Source organism: Pyxicephalus adspersus, chromosome 1 (genome assembly GCF_032062135.1).
Source record: "Pyxicephalus adspersus chromosome 1, UCB_Pads_2.0, whole genome shotgun sequence".
Classification (NCBI taxonomy): Eukaryota; Metazoa; Chordata; class Amphibia; order Anura; family Pyxicephalidae; genus Pyxicephalus; species Pyxicephalus adspersus.
Genome location: NC_092858.1, coordinates 149,259,435 through 149,281,897, shown reverse-complemented (window position 1 = coordinate 149,281,897; position 22,463 = coordinate 149,259,435). Strand labels below are relative to the sequence as shown.

Here is a 22,463-nt window from a genome sequence, read left to right as displayed (position 1 = left end):
TATATATATAATATACTAAACAAAAACATAAATGAGAAATTTTTGATAACACTAGTGTGTACATCGCTAAGTCTACATTGCATTATTGATAGTTTTCGTGTAAATTGACAAATGCAGAACACTTTCAGATGTATTTAGCTTGCTTCTGATGTCAGTTTAGATTTTTTTTTACCTTCCATAAGCATTTTGGGATGTGTGTTCCTTTTTTGTTTTACTCATGTATGCAGTCCTTCAGTTGATTAACATTCATTTAAATACACTTTTCCTTTAAAAAGTATTTGTATCAAACAGTATATTAAAATATAATAAAAAAAAAACAATCATCTGTAATATTATTTTAACCTACAGATCTGTTTAAACGTACGACTTATCTAAGTGCCTAATCAAATCAGACAAAAAGATCATAATAAACATTTTTGAAAAATGTGCTGTTCTAGGGTTACTTCCAGTGTGTGGTTATGTTAGATGTCCTTATGTAGGGATGAAGGATGTTGGACAGAATAACCATTGGTTGAAATATACCCATGCCTATAGACAACTGAGTTTAAGACAGCTCTTCATAATTTTTGAGATATTGGTTCGTCATAAATAGAAATAAATTCATCACAATATTTTTTGTCACAATAATTTAGTGGGAACTAGCTCTAAAAAGAATATTTACAAAAATAAATGAAGGATAATGGCTTTGTGCAGGAGTATCAAACTCTGCAAGGGCCACACACACATATAACAGACATTACACTCAGCCAGGTATGGTTTACAAAGAGTCGGAAGAAATTCCTGTTTGTATGTGGCCCTCCAGGACTGGAGTTGGACATCCCTGGCCTAGGCGATGATTTATACATGGAGGGGCCCTATGTGTGTTACTAGCTACACAGTACAGCTGGCAGAGAACCCAAAATGCTGATCTCTACTGCTCTCTGCTGATCAATCCCTGCTTGCATGACCTTCACATATTTCTTCCAGCTTGAAATATTAATAGAAAAAGGGAAACTTGTTGAATTACAGATTCTAGATTTCAAGCACCCTTAGTTGATTAAAAAATGTGTAACCAGATTGTTTTCCGTTTTACCATGCTTATAAGCTTCCTTTATTTCTAATAATACATATTAAGTATAGGTCTTCTGAAATATCCTCTGGGGCAAAGACAGTCCTAGTACTCAATATTAGAAGATTGTCCCAGTGTCCATGTCATTAATAGAAGACACTCCTAGTGTCAGCGGCAATATTAAAATGGGTATATAGTAGCATTTTTAAACATACTTGTTTTTTATTATTATTATTATTATTATTATTATTAATAATAATAAACAGGATTTATATAGCGCCAACATATTACACATCACTAAATCTTTAACCATTATAAACCTGTTATATCTGAAAGTTTTGCTTTCCTACTTTTTGTCTAGTTTTGCATTTGGATATTTCTAGACGAACCAAGACATTAGGCCTTTGCTGCCTCCCATCCTTTTTACTTCTGGCTCACATCTGTGTCATTCATTGCCCTACTACAGAACTCCCTTCCATTAATGTGTAGGATATAGGAATATTGTCAAAAAAGGTAAGAAGGAACACTTTAGATGCAAAAAGAAACACTAAGTAAAAACATGCTGCACACCTCTCTTTAGTTACATGGTTGAATTAGGTGTGATTTACAAACTGTTCTACCGATGGGATATAGTATTCTGCATCTCCTATATGCTTTCAGTACACAAACACACTCAGCATGTGCGTGCACTAGAAAACATTTCTTCAAATATTATTATTACAATTGGCAAAAGTTTGAATATAACCTGGTTTACCATGAACCATGAACACTGCCAGCAGTTTAGTAGGTATATGCAGATTCAGCTTTGTTTCCTCTGGATATGGTTTCTGCTGGAAGCCCTGCAAACCCAATAAATGGCCCGCTTTTCACTAAAGATTCTTATCATTCTATAACAGCAGTTTTTGTTTCTCAGAATATCATTTAATGTAAAGCAGGCTTGGGCTGGCATGGCACGCTGAGATACATGCCACAGCCTGAAAACCGCAAGCCTCCTATAATGTAATGTAAAGAATAAAGTGGAAACAATGTTACACAGGGTGTAATTGTTTAACATGACAAAGCTTTCTGTTATCCGCAATATGTCAGCAGTCCAGTTACACTCTGGTATTTTATATGGAATAAAGGCGGCTGTGTTCCCACCAATGGCTGCATACACAAACACACGTTCCACACATTCAGTACTTAATTATGTGACATGACCAGAAGCCACATTACCTGGACAGAGGCCATCAAGGTCGGAGCTCTGATAATGTCTCATCACAGACATATAAAATGAATCTTAACACAGATAACTACAAACTTACAAATAGGTAAGTACAGAAAACAATGTACAAAATACAACCAACTCGAGCAATAAGTCAACATTCGTTCTAAATATACCAGATTGTTGAAGTTATTGTACTTTATATGTAGCAGTATTAACTAACAAGGCACAAGCTGTAATAGGGAGCTCATTGATCACCAATGGAAGAGGGAATCACTGGTGAAAGGTTTACTGAAAAAAGTTGGATGCGTTGGTGACCATGTGTTGATCCTTAGACTTATACATGAGAAAATGCTTTATTCCAATTTAGAATTCCACCTTTGGGGGGGGGTCGACTTTACCTAGAGAGTCTATTGATTTATGGCACCACTGCCCATCAACATATAGTTTTAAATTAAAGTGAATTTTGTAAGTTAAAATCTTTATACAACTTGATATCGAACTTACTGAACTGAACTTGTTCTGCTGAACCTAGATAAGGCCAACATATACAATAAAACAAATAAAAGCTATGTCTGTTAATTGAATTGGCTGAAGAAATAGATTGCCTAATTTGCATCGGTCCATTGGAGACAATTGCAGTTTTCTATTCCAATCCATTAACTCTGCTCTTTTCTATATACATCACCAAGGTTGATAGCCAATCACTACCGCTTCCCTGCGCAACATTAAGTAAAGCCAATTCTTTACCATGCATGTGTGGGTCATTGCCACCATTGCCTATTACTACTTCTTAGGCAAAACCGATAGAGATGACACATCCCTGGCAAACCTGAGAACCAAACTTTCCAATCTCCCCACTCACATCACCATTGCTGTGGAATCCCAATGCCATCATGTTGACAATTATTACAAGGTCATAATAACATTCTGCATTTAAACGCACATAGACTGTTCACAAACCCCTATTACTTTTTCATACCTTTTATTTTTTCAGTATTATCTGGGAGGGGAAACTAAAGCACCATGTTATTTCCTATATTCCCTTTACAATAATCATAGCAACATTACCTCCAGTCCTTTGTACATAATATCACTCCACCGGTTACAGTTCTATAAACCCCTTCAACAAGCAATACAATCTTTGGACTAAGATAGAATACACGTGTGGGGGAATATTACAAAAATAGAAGTTTCATTGCTTTTCTCTCTAACTATCCTTTACAGACAGAGTCGATCTTGATTGTTGGGTGGAATTGGTATATTGTTATATCCGATCAGGTAAAAAAGTGAAGGAATTTTCCCTACCCTTTAGACAAAGAAAAGCAAGTTCCAGATCCCATTTTCAGACTATTACATTTTTGGAGCACAAATCTTTGACATGAAAAGTGTTTAACTAATATTTGTGTTCTGCTTATGTCTGCATTCACACTGGCAGGTCATAATTTATGTCCCCACTAGATGTCAGTGTTGAGTTGAGGTGCACTGACATCTGGTTTTTTATATGTATATTTTTAATGAATTGTATTAATGTGTTTTTTTCATTCACAGCAGGGGATAAAACATTATTTTTTTTATGTGTGTTACGGTCAGAGCAGAGAATAAATGTAGATTATTCCATTTTTACTCATGGCACATCAATATAATGTGTTAGTGAGATCTAAGCCTACTGGAAACAATGGATCTTAGACTGGTATTACATTGGGTCTGCATTGTCCATAGTACTTGGGTCTTAAAGCTAAACTCCAAGAACATAAAAGAACAATGGACCCGATTTTTAAAAGTTCTCCAATGTGGGAGAGGGTATACTTTCATCAGTGAATCCAAGTGATCCAGCAAACCTGGAATGGATCTGGTCCATGATTCAAAACATTTGCTAGCAAATGACTTTAAAGAAATCCAATCCAGGTTTGCTGGATCACCCAGCTTCACTGATGAGAGTGTATCCTCTCCAGCCTTGGAGAACTTTAATAAATCAGGTCCAATGTACTAATGCCAAATCATCAAAATTAAATCATCCAATAACTCTTTTTTTACTCCCACTGATCTACAATGCCAGGACTCCTGACCGCACATAGGCCAAGTGGTCTGACAGACAATGGACTGACCCTTTGTTAAAATACAGGTAGTCCCTGGGTTAAGGACATCCGGCATACGGACGACTCCTAGATACGAACAGGGCTCGCCTGCTCGCTGTGTGCAGAACAGAGGCTTGAAGGGGGGAGGGGGGCAGTTTGCATGACTTGCAGAAGAAATTTTTTGCTAAAAACAGCTGAGGTTGTGGGTGATCTTAGGGGGTGAACTCTTTCTGCAACCTCTTGTGACTTTTTAACAACCAAGACAAACTCTGCAGTTGTTTCTTTTTGCAAATCAAAGCACAGCTTGCTCCAGTAGTTAATAGATGTCTAGTCCAGTGATTTTCAACTAGTGTGCCGTGCGAGATCTTCAGGTGTACCGTGGGAAATGATCTAATTACCATTGTTGAGTGTCAGTAATGTAGTGACTGGCAGAGTAATGGCAGAATAAAATAATGCACCTGTTCTGACATACAAATTCAACTTAAGGACAAACCTACAGTCCTATTTCGTATGTAACCCGGGGACTATCTGTAGTTTCAAAGGTCCTCATATTCTGCTCCTAGTCACAATCACACACGTGACCTCTGAATACTATAAAACCAGTCACAGAATGTTTTATTTACCAACAGCCAGTTATCAGAGCAATGCTCACTTGTAGTACTCAGAGATAAAGCAGCATTCATAGTAGACACAAGAATCATAAAAGTAAATACAGAACCATCTCCAAGCCAACAATCTACAGAACAATCTGTGAGCCAAGACAGTTTCACATCTACTATAAACCAGAACATCTTCTTCAGAATACCAAGAACCCCCTTGTATAAAGCTTTATAAAGTCTGATTTCAGCAAATGGCTTGTCACTCAATCATTACAACAGTGAAAAACTTTCATCAGAAATAAAGTACTGAGATGGTAAAGAATAGTTATGTCCCCACCAAAAATGAATTGTTCTTGAGCAAGGGAGTCAATGTCCACCCATCATTCCCTGATGAATATTCATCTGTGATGGTTGGAAAGAATGGGATTAGATGCCAAGGACTTTGTGAATGCTGCAAACCTCTAATAGTTGTTTAAAAACCAAAAGTCCAGACAACCAGACAGAGGATCTCTGGCCTAAGACGCTTAGACACAGCATGTCAGGACTTTTTTGAGTTTACTTCTGCTTTGCTGCACAGTTGAATTTTCAGTTTCAATCAAAGTAAAATGTTACAGTTTATGAATAGAAAAGCCTGTGTCTGCCAGCTGCGGGGAACAGGTCCCTTGCTCTCTGTGGAAGCAGTGATCTCTTTGCAGCAGTCTGACACATCCCTGCTTTGCAAACCTTTAGCTCTGATGAACAAAGCTCATGTTACCGAATGACTAGAGAGCTCTGACTTCGTAGGGAAAATACCATACCTCTGCAGAGAGACCACTGGTTCCACATAGAGAGCAAACGTCCAGCAGTATTCTGGCAGAGGACAATTTTTTCTATTAAAGATAGTGCTGCTTTATGAAAAAAAAAAAAACACTATGAACTATATTTTAATTTACCTGGAAATTATTTAATTGCAGCTAAAAGTTCATTTGAGCTAAGGTTTAGTTCAACAAAAATATCAAGTTTTCTATTTTAAATGACTAGAACATGATATAATTAGGAAAACATTAGGTAAATAATCCAGCATTATTGTACCTGAGGAGCTCCTGTATTTGCCCTCTGAAAGCTCTGAGATGGCGCCCGTAGTAATGGTCTTCTTCAGTCTGGAGGTGGTTGCAGCTGTATTGCCCCCGGGCTTTGTGAGCATGTCCTCGCTGCTTGCTCTTTTCAGCTGCAATGGACAACAGAATGGTTTATCATTGGGGAATGGTCCAAATCGAAATACCAGGACTTCAGCAGTGCCCTGTGTTTCGGCAGAGACATGGAAAGCAATGAAAACCTAACCTAAGCATTTCACATGCTACAAATGAAGAAAGTTTATTTTTTTAATGAATCACAGACAGTCATGGTTAATTTACTAGCAGAAGCATAAGTAGCTATGTTGATACATACATTGATATGTGGATACATTTTTCTACAGTATATGTACAGCTCATGTTGCCGTAAAATCTATCAGTACCTCCTGCAAGCATTTCCATGGGGCTCGGTAAATGGCCCATTTGCCAGAAAAATGGCGCTATTTTTACTCAAAGCAGGGTTTCCAATTTTTTGCAGTTCAGTATTGATAGATGGTGATTTCCAGATTTATCAACACTTTTAGATAGCCAGAAAACATATGCGGTTAAAATTTTTTATGGTAGCTGGGGGTCTCAGAAGTTAGCACTCGGGTAAGCACCTTTGGTTAGGTTAGCACCTTTGCAGCGCTGGGTCCCAGGTTCAAATCTCGACCACGACATTATCATGGAGTTTGCAGGTTTTCCCCATGTTTGGGTGGGTTTCCTCCGGGTACTTCGGTTTTCTCCCACATCCCAAAAACATGCAGTTAGGTTAATTGGCTTACCCAAAAATTGACCTTAGACTGTGTTAAAGACATATGACTAAGGTAGGAACATTGTGAGGCCCTTTGAAGGACAGCTAGTGACAGGACTATGGACTTTGTACAACGCTGCGTAATATGATGGCGCTATATAAGTACTGTGTATTAATAATAATGGTAAAGGGATCAATTGCTGATTGCAACCATAAAAAGAAAAAACTGTCAGATGTGCTGGTATGAAAGTAGTAAACCGAAAGAAAGAAGAAAAAAAAGTTTCCTTTTTTATCTGATTGCCATTTTTATGATATAGGCCCTGTACTACAAATGGATCACTCTGGAGCTGTAACCAAGCATAGTATTCCCATACTACACAGGTTCCCATACTACTAAATCAGGAATAATATGGGCAGATCAGTTTGCACTCACGCCTTGCTCTTACCCTGCTTAGCCGGGACTCGAACGCTAGAGAATTTGTTGACCTGGAGGTCTTCATCCCAAAGGCAATTGTTGGAATGGATTTAGCTCGATCTGTCCCATGGCTGCCCTGTCCCTTATTGCTCTGTGTATTCATATTACGGGCTGAACTCTTCATCCCCTGGAAAGACAGAATAGAAATGTAAATCATACACTATTAGGATCAATATTAATAAATATATCATATGCTTTTATCATTTTATATGCTAAGGGAAAACAAGATGGCAGTCAGTTCTGAATAATGGAGGGCTTGCAGCAAAGTCTCCTCTACTCCTTGGAAACAGCCGCAGTTTATAGGAAGGTCCAGTTCAAAAGCTAAATATACATTTAAAATAAACACATACTGCACATAAGCTGTCATTAAGCTGTAAAAATGATACAGTATATGTCTAAAAATCATACAGTATATGTCTACCAGGCTGTATACACCAGTACTAGATGGATGGGTGGATGTCAGTACTAGATTGTCAGCTCTGCAGGTTTACATGCCATCTGCCTGCTCCACCCATAACAGAGCACTATCTAGCTTTGAAATCTTTCCCCTGCCTTTCTTCTATTGTAAGGTGCTCAAAATTTAAGAACAAGCAAATCACATGCAATGCAACACAGCAAATGCACAAAAATACATAGGAAACATAAGAAAACAGTATTGTGCTTTGTGCAGTTATATAACTGCATAGCCATGGGGTAATCCAAGAGAGATTCATAATAATAATAATAATAATAATGTGTATAATAATCCAGAGATCATTATACACCTTATTTCAGAGCCTGTAATGTCATCTCTATGGTACTCAAGAAGGCAGATCATGGTTGGTGGGAGGTGTGGGCAGGGAACTGTACATAGCTTTACAAACACATCATGGCACCATGCCTCAATACTTTTTTTTTTTTTTTTAAAGAGCCCTCAGCCTTTATGCAATCAATGGGCTAACTCTTGGATAAGTTATGCAAATATAAAAAATATTTAAATGGGTGGTTGTCAGTCTGCAGGAGTGTGAGTTCCTAAGCAGACTTTCAGAGAGATCCTAAGAGACATTCAGTGCAGCACCCATTCTGTCAGTGACAATCATTTTATCAGCAGCCTGAAATAGGTATGCAATACACCAGCCATATGGGTAAAAGTGATTCCACTTTGGGCAGTTCTTATTCTACTGCCAAATACTAACTTGCCTATAACATACCCTAATGGTATCCGACAGACACAGTTGACAGGAGGGGTGCTGCACTGGGTGGCACAAGCCCTAGTGACATCACTGTAATAAATATGCCATATGCAAGCAAGTATTTGGCATTTTGTAGAGTAAAGAGGAGACTGGTCACAGACTGATTACTTTGATGTGACTTTACTGGCTGCAGTCGGCAAAAATAAAGCCAGTAAAGTGCTTATACGATACAAGATATATTAAAACGCAGTCCAGCAACATCTTTAAATTTTCTGAAATATCTTACCTTACCCTGCACTACCATCTCAAGTATTGGAAATCTATTCCATTTTAGCTGCAGTGTACTGAGCATCCCACAGATGGGAGTTATGCAGCATGGAGCATTCTGGGAACACTCCCCGCCGTGTAACCCCCAGCAATGAATGGTGTACATAAAACTATCCTGGCATCCACTATTACAGATCCTTCCATATATATGGTGTCGACACTGATCAAGTTGGAGGAGGATCCAAAGCACATCCTACTACTTTTTTAAGGTAAGATTGCATTTTGTTTACCTACAAGTTAAGTGCTTGCTAGAAATGGCAAGTAATCAAGCAGAGTGCCGTTCTGCTTTAAATCTGCCAAGATCTACTGATCATTTGTTCTGTAAATCTCCAATTTTACAGCCAAAGACCTCCTAGAATGGGGTATTCAGATTTCTTTTTTCTAAACTGTCACATTAAATCAGCTTTTCATTTCTCTCTTATCTACACACATAAATTACTTTTTTCAATTACTTCTCAGAATGCGCACAGCTATCAGCAAAGAACAGTTTAAGACAAAATGTCCCTTATGAATTATTCATCACGACAGCTCTAAATGTATAATTCCACAACATGCACCAGATACAAATGAGATAACTATACAGTTTTATTTTTCATCAAGTATGACAAAATGAAGATGATAAAGACAGACGGTTTTCTGTGCTGAAACTCGATCATCAATAAGATGTATAACACAAACAAACAAAAACAAATAAACACATAGTTCATCAATCTGCTCCCATCTGCCTCCTGCTTTATGTTTTAGCCCATATAAGAAGGGAAATCTCCATGGAAGAAAGGCTGCAAGCAGCATTCCGGGAGGAACATGGGAAGAACAGTATGGATTTTAATTAAACAGTCACAAACATCAGGTTTAAAGGATAAAATACACAGAACAAGGCTACGTACATATGATAATTGTTGCCCAAGATGATCAAGATCGTTTGTTACTTGCGACAATTATCTAGCATGTGTACGAAGGTACCACAACATCATTGATTGATCCATCCTGGCCTATCAATATACAATCAAATAGTGGCAACGGCTGTAATTTCCTATGGAATAGGACAGAAGGGGTGCCCACCAATAAACTCTGCACAGAACTGAACATCAATGTGTGTACAACATTCGTTCTACTGTCGCTGGAAGTGATCAGGAACAAAATCTTGAATATTGTCATAGCCTAAGTTTGTATAGCACAAAAAAAACTGCAAGACAATATGTTCTGTAAAAACAGAGGTGAGATTATTTCATCATTTCAGTATTAAATGTGTGGTATTGAAGAACCTTTATATAATGAAGCCATGAGGCACAACCTAGAAAACCAATTCAGTTCAAAAATTTACAAACATGGAAAACAACTGATGCAGTGTCTTGTTTTGGTAAACAAACATGTAGGAGAAATAGAAAAGGAAGCCAGAAAAAAGGGGTGAGATAGGGGGAAGAAAACAAAAGGGGAGATTGTTCCCTAACACCCCTCACCACTCGTGTTATCATGAGGATTAAAGTTGCAAAAGTCTCCTTTTGGAATTGGAATAAACCATCCAAGCAACCCAATTTATAAAACATTGTCTTGTTCGTGCAGAATAATGGCTGTGAGTTTCTCATTGGAGGTGGTTCCATGAAATCTCTTTTAACCTGCCTGAAATGCAGTGAAGGTGTTTTCCAGGAACACAATTTAAGTTGCAGTAAAACCAATCATATTGCCAGCAGCCTGTAATAGGTATAGGAGGTCCTCTAGAGAATCTGTTCAGAGATCACATGCAAGGACCAAATGCATAAAGTTGTAGATCTGAATACAAAGTTGCTTGTCCTTGGTCCACCATATATGAAACATAGTTCCTGTTACCTTGCTTCCCTGGAAGCAATTACCATAGGTAAGTACTAAAGAACAAATTTAGCTTTTTGCACAGATGTCAGGTAAAAAAAAAAAACACTTCATATGAGTTTTCCAAAGCTAATAAATTGTAGGAACTCCTGTAGAAATTCGAACATTTTCTAACTTGTCATATCTATTAGTTTACCTAGCTTTTTTCACACATAGGCTTGTAATTAGAACTTGTGTATGTTGTAGAGGACAAAAAGGAGATTTAGATAGCTATTATCACACTGGGGCATGTGAATCCCTATGGCACTGGCTTTTGAAGTTATTACAGATTAAGGGATTGGAATAGTTGTTAAGAAGAGACACCATAAAATTGTGTATTTGTAGATAAGATGAGGGAATATGTGCCATATAGATGGGATATGGGTTTTAAATATAGGAAAGGCTTTTGTAAAATGGAGATAGCAAGAGTCTTTATCTGTTAACCCCCTTTGCCTCCACCAATGGAAAGTAATAGTGGAAATGTTACTGGTCGGAAGAGGGGACATTTGAAAAAATGGGAGGTGTGGAGACGCTAGACCTTAAACCGTTTAGTTAGATAATTTGTCCTATAATTGTAATGAATGTTTAAGAGACAAAGTGAGACATATAAGTAAAAAGGCTGCAACTCAATCACAATCTTTAAAGTCTAGTAGGGCTCACATAGGAGTTTCTATGCTAAACTATGCTAAACATTATTGAGGCTATTTGTGCCGATTTATAATAATTATTATTAGAGGAATTCTACGCCCACCTATCAGGTTATGCTGTGTTTTATGTATAGGATAGTTCTAGTAACTGTAAGCCATTTGGCTCTCTATATGAATTTAATGTTGTCTTGAAGGATCAGAGGTTTAAGGCTGGATTTCGGACTGATAATACCCCAAAGAAATTAAGTATTTTAGGAACAAATGACATTTAAGAGGTAATAAGTCTTGAGATAGAGAAGAAAAGTATAAGCAACTCATATTTTATTTAGGTAATGACTTGCAGCCAATCTAAGGTTTTATAACAGGTCAGCACTGGAGACAATCAGGTTTTGCGATATGTGAATATACTGACCGGAGAAGAAAGCAAAGGGGGCACATTGATGATCCTTGACTGCCCTGTCAGCAGGGATGTTCTTCCCCAAGCTGGAATGTTGCTGTAGTAGAAACAAAATCTCTGGCCATACTGCCTGTTATGGTTGTCTTCATCCAAAAACTGTACAAAATCTATGTCATGTAAAGCGGGTGCAATACATGTAATATTGAAAGCCTAAAATATATCTGCTTCATTACTCACTAAGCTGCATTTTGTAAACAGCTGGGAGAAAGATCACATTTACTGACTAGCAACAGGAGTTTATGTTACATTTTAGCTATAACGCAGCTATAAGTTAAAAAAGCCACCCCCAACATGCTTGCTGAACCAGGAATACTGCTCCATATTTTTTGGGAATGCCCAGTACTTGATATCCAGGGGAAATCGGAGCTAGCACTGTTACTTGTGGCAGATTTCACCCAAAAACAATATAAACGATCCCTTATAACCCATCTACTAAATGCTGCAAAGGCATGTATACCAGTTTACTGGAAAACCCCGTCAACTGTTGGACATTGGCTACAACGTGCAGCAGACATCTATGCTATGGAAGAACTTTTGGTGCCGGAGATGGAAACGCAGAGAAATTCACTGAAACATGGCTTTATTGGATACAGTTCAGTACTACCACAGAATACAGTTCGATTCTATTACAACAGGCCGCTCCTGACGACAAAGAACTGGCCGTTCAGAGCCACTCAATGGCATTAGTTGGGCATTATCCTTAGCCCAACTAAGTGAGAAATCAATACACAGCCCCTAATGGTTGGTAGTCAACCCTACCAACTTGATTTCTTTTTTTTATACCTTCCTATTGCTCTATTCTTCTCTATTCTGTCTTTTATACTCCACAAATAAACTATTTTTCAAAAGGGTCGAGACATTTCGGATGCAGAAAGCATTATTCAATTGTTTCAAAAATGCTATTATTATTGCATCAATTTTGTTTTTACTGTACTGTATTTATATTGAAGATATGTTTCAATAAAAAATTATTAAAAAAAACATATCTGCTTCTCAACTCTGACCTGAACATTGGAGCAACGCTTGACAAACAGCAGGACATTGGAATGAATTAGTTGAATGAGTTGTTTTACTTATAGATGAAGCCTATCGGGCCGAGTCAGCCCCTGGTTTCATATACGGATGACTTGCTTAATCCAGCAATAAGATCTGCCAGGAAAAGTTCATAAACCTGATCTGGTCTGTCTGCGTGTTTTCATTGTTCCTGATCACTATTTTGTGTTTTTGAATCACCTGCTGTATTCTTAATTATATACAATGCATCCAAAATGTGTCAGGGATAATGAGACCCCAAAAAAGCAACACTGCAGGTGTATAGACTAACAAACCCAAGCACAGACCCCCAAATAGAAACCCTAACAGATAATAAAAAATTGGAAAATAGTGCCCTGTTTTTAGTGCCAGTGTGATGAATGGCGCCCCATCACTGATGTCAGTGGGGTAATTGGTGCCCTATCGTTGTGTCATTGAGATGAATTGTGCAGCACTGTTGATGTTGGAAGACAAAGACCCAGTGGAAGGAACAGTGCCCCATCATTTGTATCAATGAGGTCAATAATGACTTGTTGTTTGTAACATTGGGGGGGAATATCCATGTCCGTGGGAGTAATAGTGCCACATCCTTAATATGATTGGTAGGAATATTGTCCCAAGGTTGGTATCTGTGAGGGGGGGGGGGGGTAAAGACCCCACATTGGTGTCAGTGGTAGGAATAAAACCCCATAGATGGTGTTACTATCATTCATGTCAATAGGAGTAATAATTTCACAAGGGCCAGTTCAAAGCAATGGGCCATATTTGACTCAAAGACCATTGTCCTAAATCATTCTCATTCAGCCATGCCCACCGTGTTGTCTTTCCAAGTGTTGGTATCCAAGATGTAATATGCGAAGAATGCCCATGACACAGAAGTACCAACAACGTTCTTTTCATGTCTGCACAATACAGGTTCACACAGAGCTGTCAGAACAAAGTTGTATAATATACAGAGTTTATGTGAACTGGTTATTATTTCTATGGGGAAGTCTGTCACAAACAAACATGCTATATTTAGACACCACAAATTGCCTAACAGTTTGCTTTTTTGATCTTTGGGTCTGAGTGTTTATAATGTCCTCTAAAACATCATACTATAGAGAAGAGTCCATCAAAAGTAATAGATACTAACCAAAAAACAAGGGCTACTCAAGGTCAAATATGGTACGCAGTCAGTATTCTTAGTTTAATATCGATAACTTTAACCAGGGAAGGCCTAGGAATGCCTGCCTGCTACGTAATTAATTCTCCAGCAGGAAATGTCTTATCTTTCACATTATAGATGTGTCCAGGTTTCCTAGTAAACTGGGCAACAATTCTTGATTACAGGATGACAGCTCCTACTTATTGTAATGGTAGCGCTACAATAAAAGTACATGCATGCTATGTAAAGCCACGTATTCATACTAGAATATTGTTGACTGAGACAAATGATCATGATCGTAAATCTAGCATGTGTACAGCAGCCCCCTGACGTTGTACATCAAACCAAACTGGTGGATCAATAAAAAATCAATCAGGGATGACCACTGTACTGTTCCATGGAGGATAAATAAGAAGCAATTACCCAAAGGGCGAGTCTATTCTCATCTAACAATGACACAGTTGCCAAGCCTGAGAATGTTAATATATTAAGAAAGAGAAGAAAGATGTCTTTTTTTGTCAAACTTTAAAAAGAAATGTATTTACTTCAGAATAATTGTTGTCCATTCCTCAGCTAAACATAGACCTCCTATGCTATTTATTATCTAGTCAGCCCATGTTTAACATATCACATAGGGTCATGATAACCATTGGAAATCTTGTCTCAAGTTCAGACGCGTTTCGCTCAATGGCTTCCTCAGGAGATACAGATATTTTGAATCCCCTGAGAAAGCCGTTGAGTGAAACGCTCCATGTTCCATGGAGGAAAGTGCAACAGGGGGACCGTTACCCAACCACCCTCTTCACTTCTTCATAGACCGCTTGGTGTACAGCACTTAATCCTTCTACTAGTCACTAGAAACGAATGAATGACAGAAATCTAATGTGTTTACAGGGCTTAGAGTGTAAGTACATTTACATTCACAAGGATAAGGGTACTCTCTCTTGGACAATGCCTTTATCAAGACAGCGCCATCGTTGTTCCTGTATTATCTGGGCCTCGTACAGATGTCAAATGGATGCCAAATGATTGTTCCTGGGAATGATCTTTTTTGAGCATTTCCATTGGCAGATTAAAGAACTAGCACTGTACATAGAGCCCCATTCTGTTCTATAGAGAGAAGAATGGGAAAGACGATTAACACCTCACTGTGCTCCCCTCTATAGAACTGTACAGCGGATGCAGTAAACTTTAAGTAAACAAATGCAGGTTATTTATACCATTCTCTCACTCCCAACCTATTTATTATCGTTACCTTTCTGTTTACTCGTTTCATACTCTTTCATTATAAAATGTAAAAAGTCTGAGAGTGAAGAGTAAATATACTTTATCAAGAACCCATCCTGGCACAATTTTAATACTGAATATTCCACATCTGAAATAAAGATGTTTCTACAATGCAGTGCACTGGTACTGTAAAGTCCCTTTTAAGCCAAATAAGCGATTTCTTCTTTTAGATTTATTACAAAGCAGAACCAGCCAGATCACGTGATCTAAATTTAGAAGACAGTTTATTTTACATGAAGGATGTAGTTCTATCATTGAACTTTCTATCACATCGAGTGGGTGTTTTCACTTAGCTATCTGGTGCCTTGACTTCTGCTTTCAAATCTTACAGGTAGTGAAACATGCTCCTCAATGTCATTTTCCACCATGTTGTCAGCGAGCGTGCTAGTAGGTTTCATGCCAAGGACAATCCTACATGATGTGTTTTGACAGACCAGCTTCCTTCTTACAGTCCTAAATAAAGCTGTATGTGTTTAATTGTAAGGACTGTCACACCAAGTCATTCATTGTATCATATGGATTCCTACAGAGAAATTAATATCCTTATTTTATCACATTTTGCAGAGCTGAATGCACCTGTCTGACATCAGTCAAAAGCTCAGAACTGCCTGGCACTCAGGCCAACATCCTAATTGTGCAGATGGTCATGAAATTATCTGAATGATTAACCAAAACATGAACAGATGCAATCCTAGCAAGACCCCCACTACTATTTACAAGTACATGGCTGTGATCGGTGCCAGGACCCCCTACACGGAGAAATTATCCACAGCTTAGTTCTAACCTGCGCCAATCCTCCATGATAAACAATTCTATGGACACCTTATGTTTTAGTTTATTATACAGTGAGATAGTGTCAATGGGTGTCAGTTGTGCAGAAATGATGCTCAAGCCCTCTCAATAAGTGTCGTTTTCAGCAATAAGGACCAGGGAGAGCTGAGAATAACAGTAACATGGTGAAGAATGACGAAAAAATATCTATACATTAATGGAACTCATATCAAACTTAAAACTTACAGTGAATAGGGTCATTCATACATCTGTTTGGCCATTGTTATAGTATGTTTTGCATTAAAAAAGCCATTTCTATATATTGGGTCTGCCAATTCATGAATTTGTCATTTTTTTGATGCACCACACCACATGCATCGTGGACCTGGTGCATTGCTCATTGGCCTCTGCCGTACAGCTGCATTGTTGTGATATTAACGATCCTCCAACGTGTTTTGCAGATCAACGAAGCTGCTTCATCAGAAGAGGGTGCAGAAAACAGCATATTACACGTAGACCATCAAGAACAAACCTGGCCATGTACGCAACCCTTGATGATTTATTTGTAGTCAAGCAAACAGGAGAGAAAGAAAATGGCTGGGAGACTCCACCAGAACCAAACAGACTATAGATTTGGTTGGGCAATACAGATGCATATTCCAAAGAGCCACCACCAACTTGTTTTCAAAGGTGCATAAAGTGCCTTCTAACACTTTATACTACACATGAGGCACCTTAAAGAACAAGACAGCAATGGCAGGTCCATTACTTCTAGTCTCTCCACTTCCCTGATGAAACATTAGGCACTTCCTTAAATGGTTTCCTAATTGTCATTACACTTTGCATTACTTGAAATCTAAAAGTACAAATTGGGTAATTTTTATTTGGTTTTGGATAAAATAATACAAATTGTAAAACCCTGTCAAGACACTTTTTAAACTATTGTTTATTGCTTTAAGTTTCTAGTAACAAGGCGTATCAGGGATGAAAAGTTAAAGGTAAATCTTTTTACTTGGGACTCATGAAGCAACAAAAACACAAAGGTCTGTTGGGTTTTAATGTCGGACGATCTTAAAGGATCAGTTAAGAAAAATCAACAACCAATACTCAACAAGATGCATTATAAGAAAAGAATGAATCTTTTTTTTAAATATCCATATATTTGCTGCAATCTTTGGTCTATCCACTAAATGCAGCACAGTGGCTCAGTGGGTAGCACTCTGGCCTTTGCAGTGCTGGGTCCCAAGTCTGAATCTCAGCCAGGACACAATCTGCATGGAGTTTGCAGGTTCTCCCTGTGTTTGCGTGGGTTTCCTCTGGGTAATCTGGTTTCCTTCCACATTCCAAAAACATGCAGTTAGGTTTATTGTCTTTCCCCCAAAATTGACCTATGGTAATGACATATGACTATGGTAGGGACATTAGATTGTGAACCCCTTTAAGGGACAGCTAGTGACATGACTATGGACTGGGAATGTGGGAATGTGGCCTGCCTCATTTGTATCATCTTTATCATTTCATACTATCAAAGCAGCAAATCATCTAAACAACTAAATTAACAAAAAAAAAAAAAAAAAAACACACGGTAACTGTCTAAGTTCAGTTGCTGCCAATATCAATCAACGAAAAATCACTGTTTCTAGAAAATAGTCATAAATCAAATCTGTATTCCTTAATCTGTTTTTGTCTATATATTTAACACTGCATCTGGGCAAGCATCAAACCATAGAAACAACAAGTGATGAAACCTTGCAATTCTTTGGCAAAATAAGTGAACGGCTGTATAAAATATACAAAACAGTTATAATGTAAAGACACAATGCATCCAATCACTGCATGATACTAAAGCACATAGAACAGTTAGGAGAAATGTACCAAAATTCCTCTGAATTACTTTGTTAATAATATTTCTTACACCGGATCACTAAACCAAAATAAAATCTGTCATCAGTCTGCTCTGGAACAAAATCTGACCCTCCACATGGACCGGTGGATGGCTTATTAATTACCATTTAAATATGATGTTATTTTTAGCCGGGGATAGAGGAAGAGTTTGTCCTCTGCCACATCTGCCGAATGAGAACCTTTCATCCATTTACTTCTAAAAGACTTCGATATTTCAATCACTGGCTACAGAACATAGCGATATAAAGGGATCAGCATAAAGAAAAAGATTTAAATACTTACAGATCCAACTTGCGGGATATTCGTTTTTCTCATAATGGAAATGCTGTCTTCCTTTTGGTGTCAGCATGTGTGTATACCAGACTGAGTAATTCAGTGTTTTCTGTTCTTCCTTTAGAGGAAAACCACAGTTCAGTAAGAAGCAGGCTGCTTGAGCAATGATTCACATACGGAAGCAAGCTGGCTTCTCTAGTTCTGGCACTCAAAGGCGTACAAAGGCGTAAGGAAAAAAATCGATGGGTTTTCTCTACACTTGGTTTATTGAGACATTGTAGGATGCTTTAATGTATCCTCCTGCTTGTGTGATATTATTGTGAAAGCGGACACACGTGGGATAAGACCGTCACATGATATGAATGTGTAACGATCGCTCCAAAAACAATCTTCCTGTGTATGGGAAGTGCTCCAATAAAGTGGCCAGCACTGGGGACATCAATCAAGTCTTAAAACTAAAAAAGGCTCTTTTACTCAATACACATAAAAGGTAATACATCATAAAGACCATCATTACTAATTTTTTGAATAACCTTTTTCTAAAGCCTCCAGGATATTAGGCCCAAAATGTGCTTTCAATATTTTTTTTTTCAATTTACTTGCAATATGCCTTTAACTTAGCTAGAGATTCCTTTACAGATCACAGCTCTCTACTCCTCTGGGAATGTTTAATTTGGCTGTATGTTGGCCCAGCTCCTCCGCCCCTCCCATTGCTCAATAACCTTTTATATAGCTACTGAGGTGGGGACAAAGAGGAATACTATACAGAATATGCTGGGGCTGCTTACATGACAAGCAAACTCCAAGTAGCCGTCTCAGTCTTAGTCTTTTGGATAAATAACATGCACAAAATATATTAAATTCACAAAAAAAATATAATAGGAAACTTGACGTAAGATTGGAGAATGGAAGGTAACGACCATTTTTATGGGATGATCAATAAAAAGTATTATGCAATCTGTTCTCTTTTTTGACACAAACGTATCAGAGAACCATGGTCACAATATAGGTTAGTGAAGGGTGAGCAACATTTGTGCAATTCTTTATTCATTTCTGACACGCCACAGATAAACTAAGATAACCCATGTAGGGCAGTAATGAGGAAGTCACCTAAATTGCACTTAAGATGTACAGCTATGTAAAAAATAGACACATACAATGGAAATTGTTGTTCTTTTTAAACATATGTGTATGGGTAAACATTATTCTAACAAGGCCTACAAATAAAGCTCATATACGTGAGTTGCAGTGTCAATAGATGTAATAATTTACTGTGCAAAAATAAGTAAACACTTTGGATTTAAAGTTGCTATTGTACACTAAAATTCCTTCAGCTGCAAAATGTCTGTTGGTTTTCTTGCAGTGCATTGCATTTACTGCCCAAAACAAAAATCCCTACAGCCAGGCCATATCTCTCTAGCCGTTTCTTAGTGAGTTGGCTAATATCCTTTGGATCATTATCATGCTTGGTTTAACTTCAGACCTCAGAAAGTTAGGTTCATTGTCCTCCCCCCAAAATTGACCTTGGACTGTATTAAAGGCAAATGACAGAGGTGGGGACATTAGATTGTGAGCCCTTTTGAGGGACAGTCAGTGACATGACTATGGATTTTGTACAGCACTGCGTAATATGTCAGCACTATATAAATACTGTGTAATAATAATTTCTGTAATAATAATATTAATAATAGGCCTTTATTTTCTGATCAAGCATCACTTTAATATATTGCAGAATTCATAGCTGACTTGTTGCCTGCAAGATGCCAAAGCAGCAGTGCAACACCAAATTATAACATTTTAGCCACCATACATATGCTGTTTTTAATTTGCACCAAACATGTCTGCTGTTCATGTGACCAACATTCTTTTTGATCAGCAAAACTTTTTCCTAGCATACGTCTCATGTAGGGTAATTTGGTGCAAAATAAGGATTTTATTGTGGTCTCATTACTGCTTTTTAATAATGTACATTTTTTATATTTTACAGTAGCTGTATATTGTGATATAGCTGAAAATTATCTGTACAAGGGTACTGAGAGGTCTACTTTTAGGGGTCCACAACAATACCAACAATAACGTAGATATATCATTTTATATTTATTATCCTATTTTGCTATTTAGTGATTGGGACAGTGGCAGAATATCATTTACAATGAGTATTTCAAGACGTATGCATGCTGAATGAGTGACCATTATTTTATATTATACTACATAGATAATTTTATAATATACTACATAGATAATACTAGATAATGAATAGGTGGAATCCTGTTACTGGCAAGCTCATAAGACATTAGCCATGGACCTACGCTAGCCTGGCACTCCAACAAGTAATGACAAGTATTAGATAATCTCTGATCCCCTGAATGCTGATTATCATAAACACAATAAAAGAGAAAGTTACAATACATTTCAGCTCTGCACGATTTGCATCCAATGAAGAGGGCTCCAAGCGAATGTTAACACCTAATAATATACTACAGGTTACACTAGGAGATAGTATGACACCTGTCACTTTATCCAATATTTCCAATCAAGTTACTTTTTTTTTATTAATTGGTTAACTGTACACATGGTAAAAGGAAAGATGGAAATTACAGCTGTCTCTGGGATTTTAGCTTGTGATGCAAAGCAGGAAAGCATATGGTTTGCTGTGGAAACCTGCTACTGACTTCCAGCTGGGAAAGCTGTGACCAGATCCCACAGCTGTGAGAATCATCAGTAAGGCCTGCTGGGGCAATAGGAAGAGCACGTCAGGGACTTAACCCTTTGATTATATTTATCCACCTGCAAAAATAACCATAAAACCCATACGTCAAAATAGGTGATCTCATTCTTTTGCTACTGGGTACTATATGCATATTTGATATCACATTCATTTCAGTGTGCTACAAATGAAGTGACTTCCAATAACATGTTACCTTTCTATGTAATAAAGATATTACATCACCAGTGTAGGTGCAGTTTTTATTGTGGAATTGGCACTGGAAGCTGTGCCCTCAATAAAAAAAGCAGGCAGAGGACTGGACCCTGGTATTGCATGTGGTCTAACTGCAGCTGACTTCTCCCCATTACTCGCTTGTATGTTACATGACCAAAGAGCCATCATAAAAGGTAGGATTTTACCTATACATCATTTTTTAAAAAAAATTAAACATCAACATTACATTGTCTACTGTTTATATTCATCATCGTCAATATATATTATACATTTTTCATATAACAAGAACAGGAAACATGTATTTCTTCCTTTCCTGATCTGTACCCAAATAGATATCCCAACACATTTCACAGTCTAAATCTGCTTCTTCAGGGGTTGATCTACTTCAGATTGAGGATGTTTAGTTCAAGACTTTCTTCTTCTCTCAAGGTTTTCTTTTTGAAATAGTCATTTTTAATATTTTTTGAATGAAAACAATAGAAAACAAAGACAATAAAAAATATCAAAATATATCAAAATATCAATAGAAGCATTTCAATAATTGTCATATAACTAGTACAAAAGCAGACCTATTCAGGCAAGACTTTTGGTTTCCTAATATTAAAAACATACTCCTAATGAGAAGAGGTTTTTCACATGCATACTTTTTGCAGCAGCATCCAAGGTAGCCAGTCGAGAAATACCACCAAATTATATAAGTGCCCCAAGAGACATGCTTCTTGGTTCACAATCACAAAAAGCTTGTTTTTTTGCCTCCCATAACGAATATTTATGGTACAGGAAATATTTGGCATCATTGTAAATTTATTGGTTGTCCTATTACTGACTTACTATGACTTGTCCTTCGTTGTGTCTCTACAGGGAGGGGTCCATCTTGGTAGAGGCAGGGATTTCCTTTCCAATGTCAGTCTCCAGCAAGGAGAACAATAGACAACGGTTGTAATTTCCCCAAATCACACTCTGAAATCTCCTGAAACTAGCATTCAGAGGCACAGTGCCCTAACTAAGGAGTAGTCACATTACACAGGAGTACCTGGGCACACTTGAATACCAGGAAAGGCACTGCTAATTTTTAGGAGGCATCCCGGACAAAAGTTACTTTTTAGGCACGAGTTTTAGACATTTCCGAAAACTTAGTACAACTTAACACAATGCACAGAATGAACAAGTACAAACTCAGCTTTCAAGCTCCAGCAGGGATGACAGGGCCTATTATTCATAGTGAATGAATGAAGCTATCATACACACAGAGTAGATATACATACTTTTGGTCACTGGCATGCACAGGGACACATTCCCGTGCATTTCTGACCTCTGATGTTAGTTGGTCCCCTTACTGTGTATGAATAATACAGCTTTTTTCTGCTGTAAATGTGGGGTGATGGGCTGTATTTGCGAGTGGTTGCTCAT

At 37.7% G+C, this 22,463-nt stretch overlaps 1 protein-coding gene across 1 annotated transcript in view; it reads right to left on the bottom strand.

Moving 5' to 3' along the window:
* The window catches only part of SPECC1 (sperm antigen with calponin homology and coiled-coil domains 1), a gene marked incomplete in the record, with an annotated part of 170,581 nt that extends 152,197 nt beyond the window's left edge, over positions 1 to 18,384 (bottom strand). Inside the window, 3 exon segments of the mRNA XM_072430895.1 lie at positions 6,001 to 6,136; positions 7,221 to 7,376; positions 18,122 to 18,384. Coding sequence (XP_072286996.1) covers positions 6,001 to 6,136; positions 7,221 to 7,376; positions 18,122 to 18,154 — 325 coding nt within the window.
* Positions 18,385 to 22,463: the final 4,079 nt, after the last annotated feature.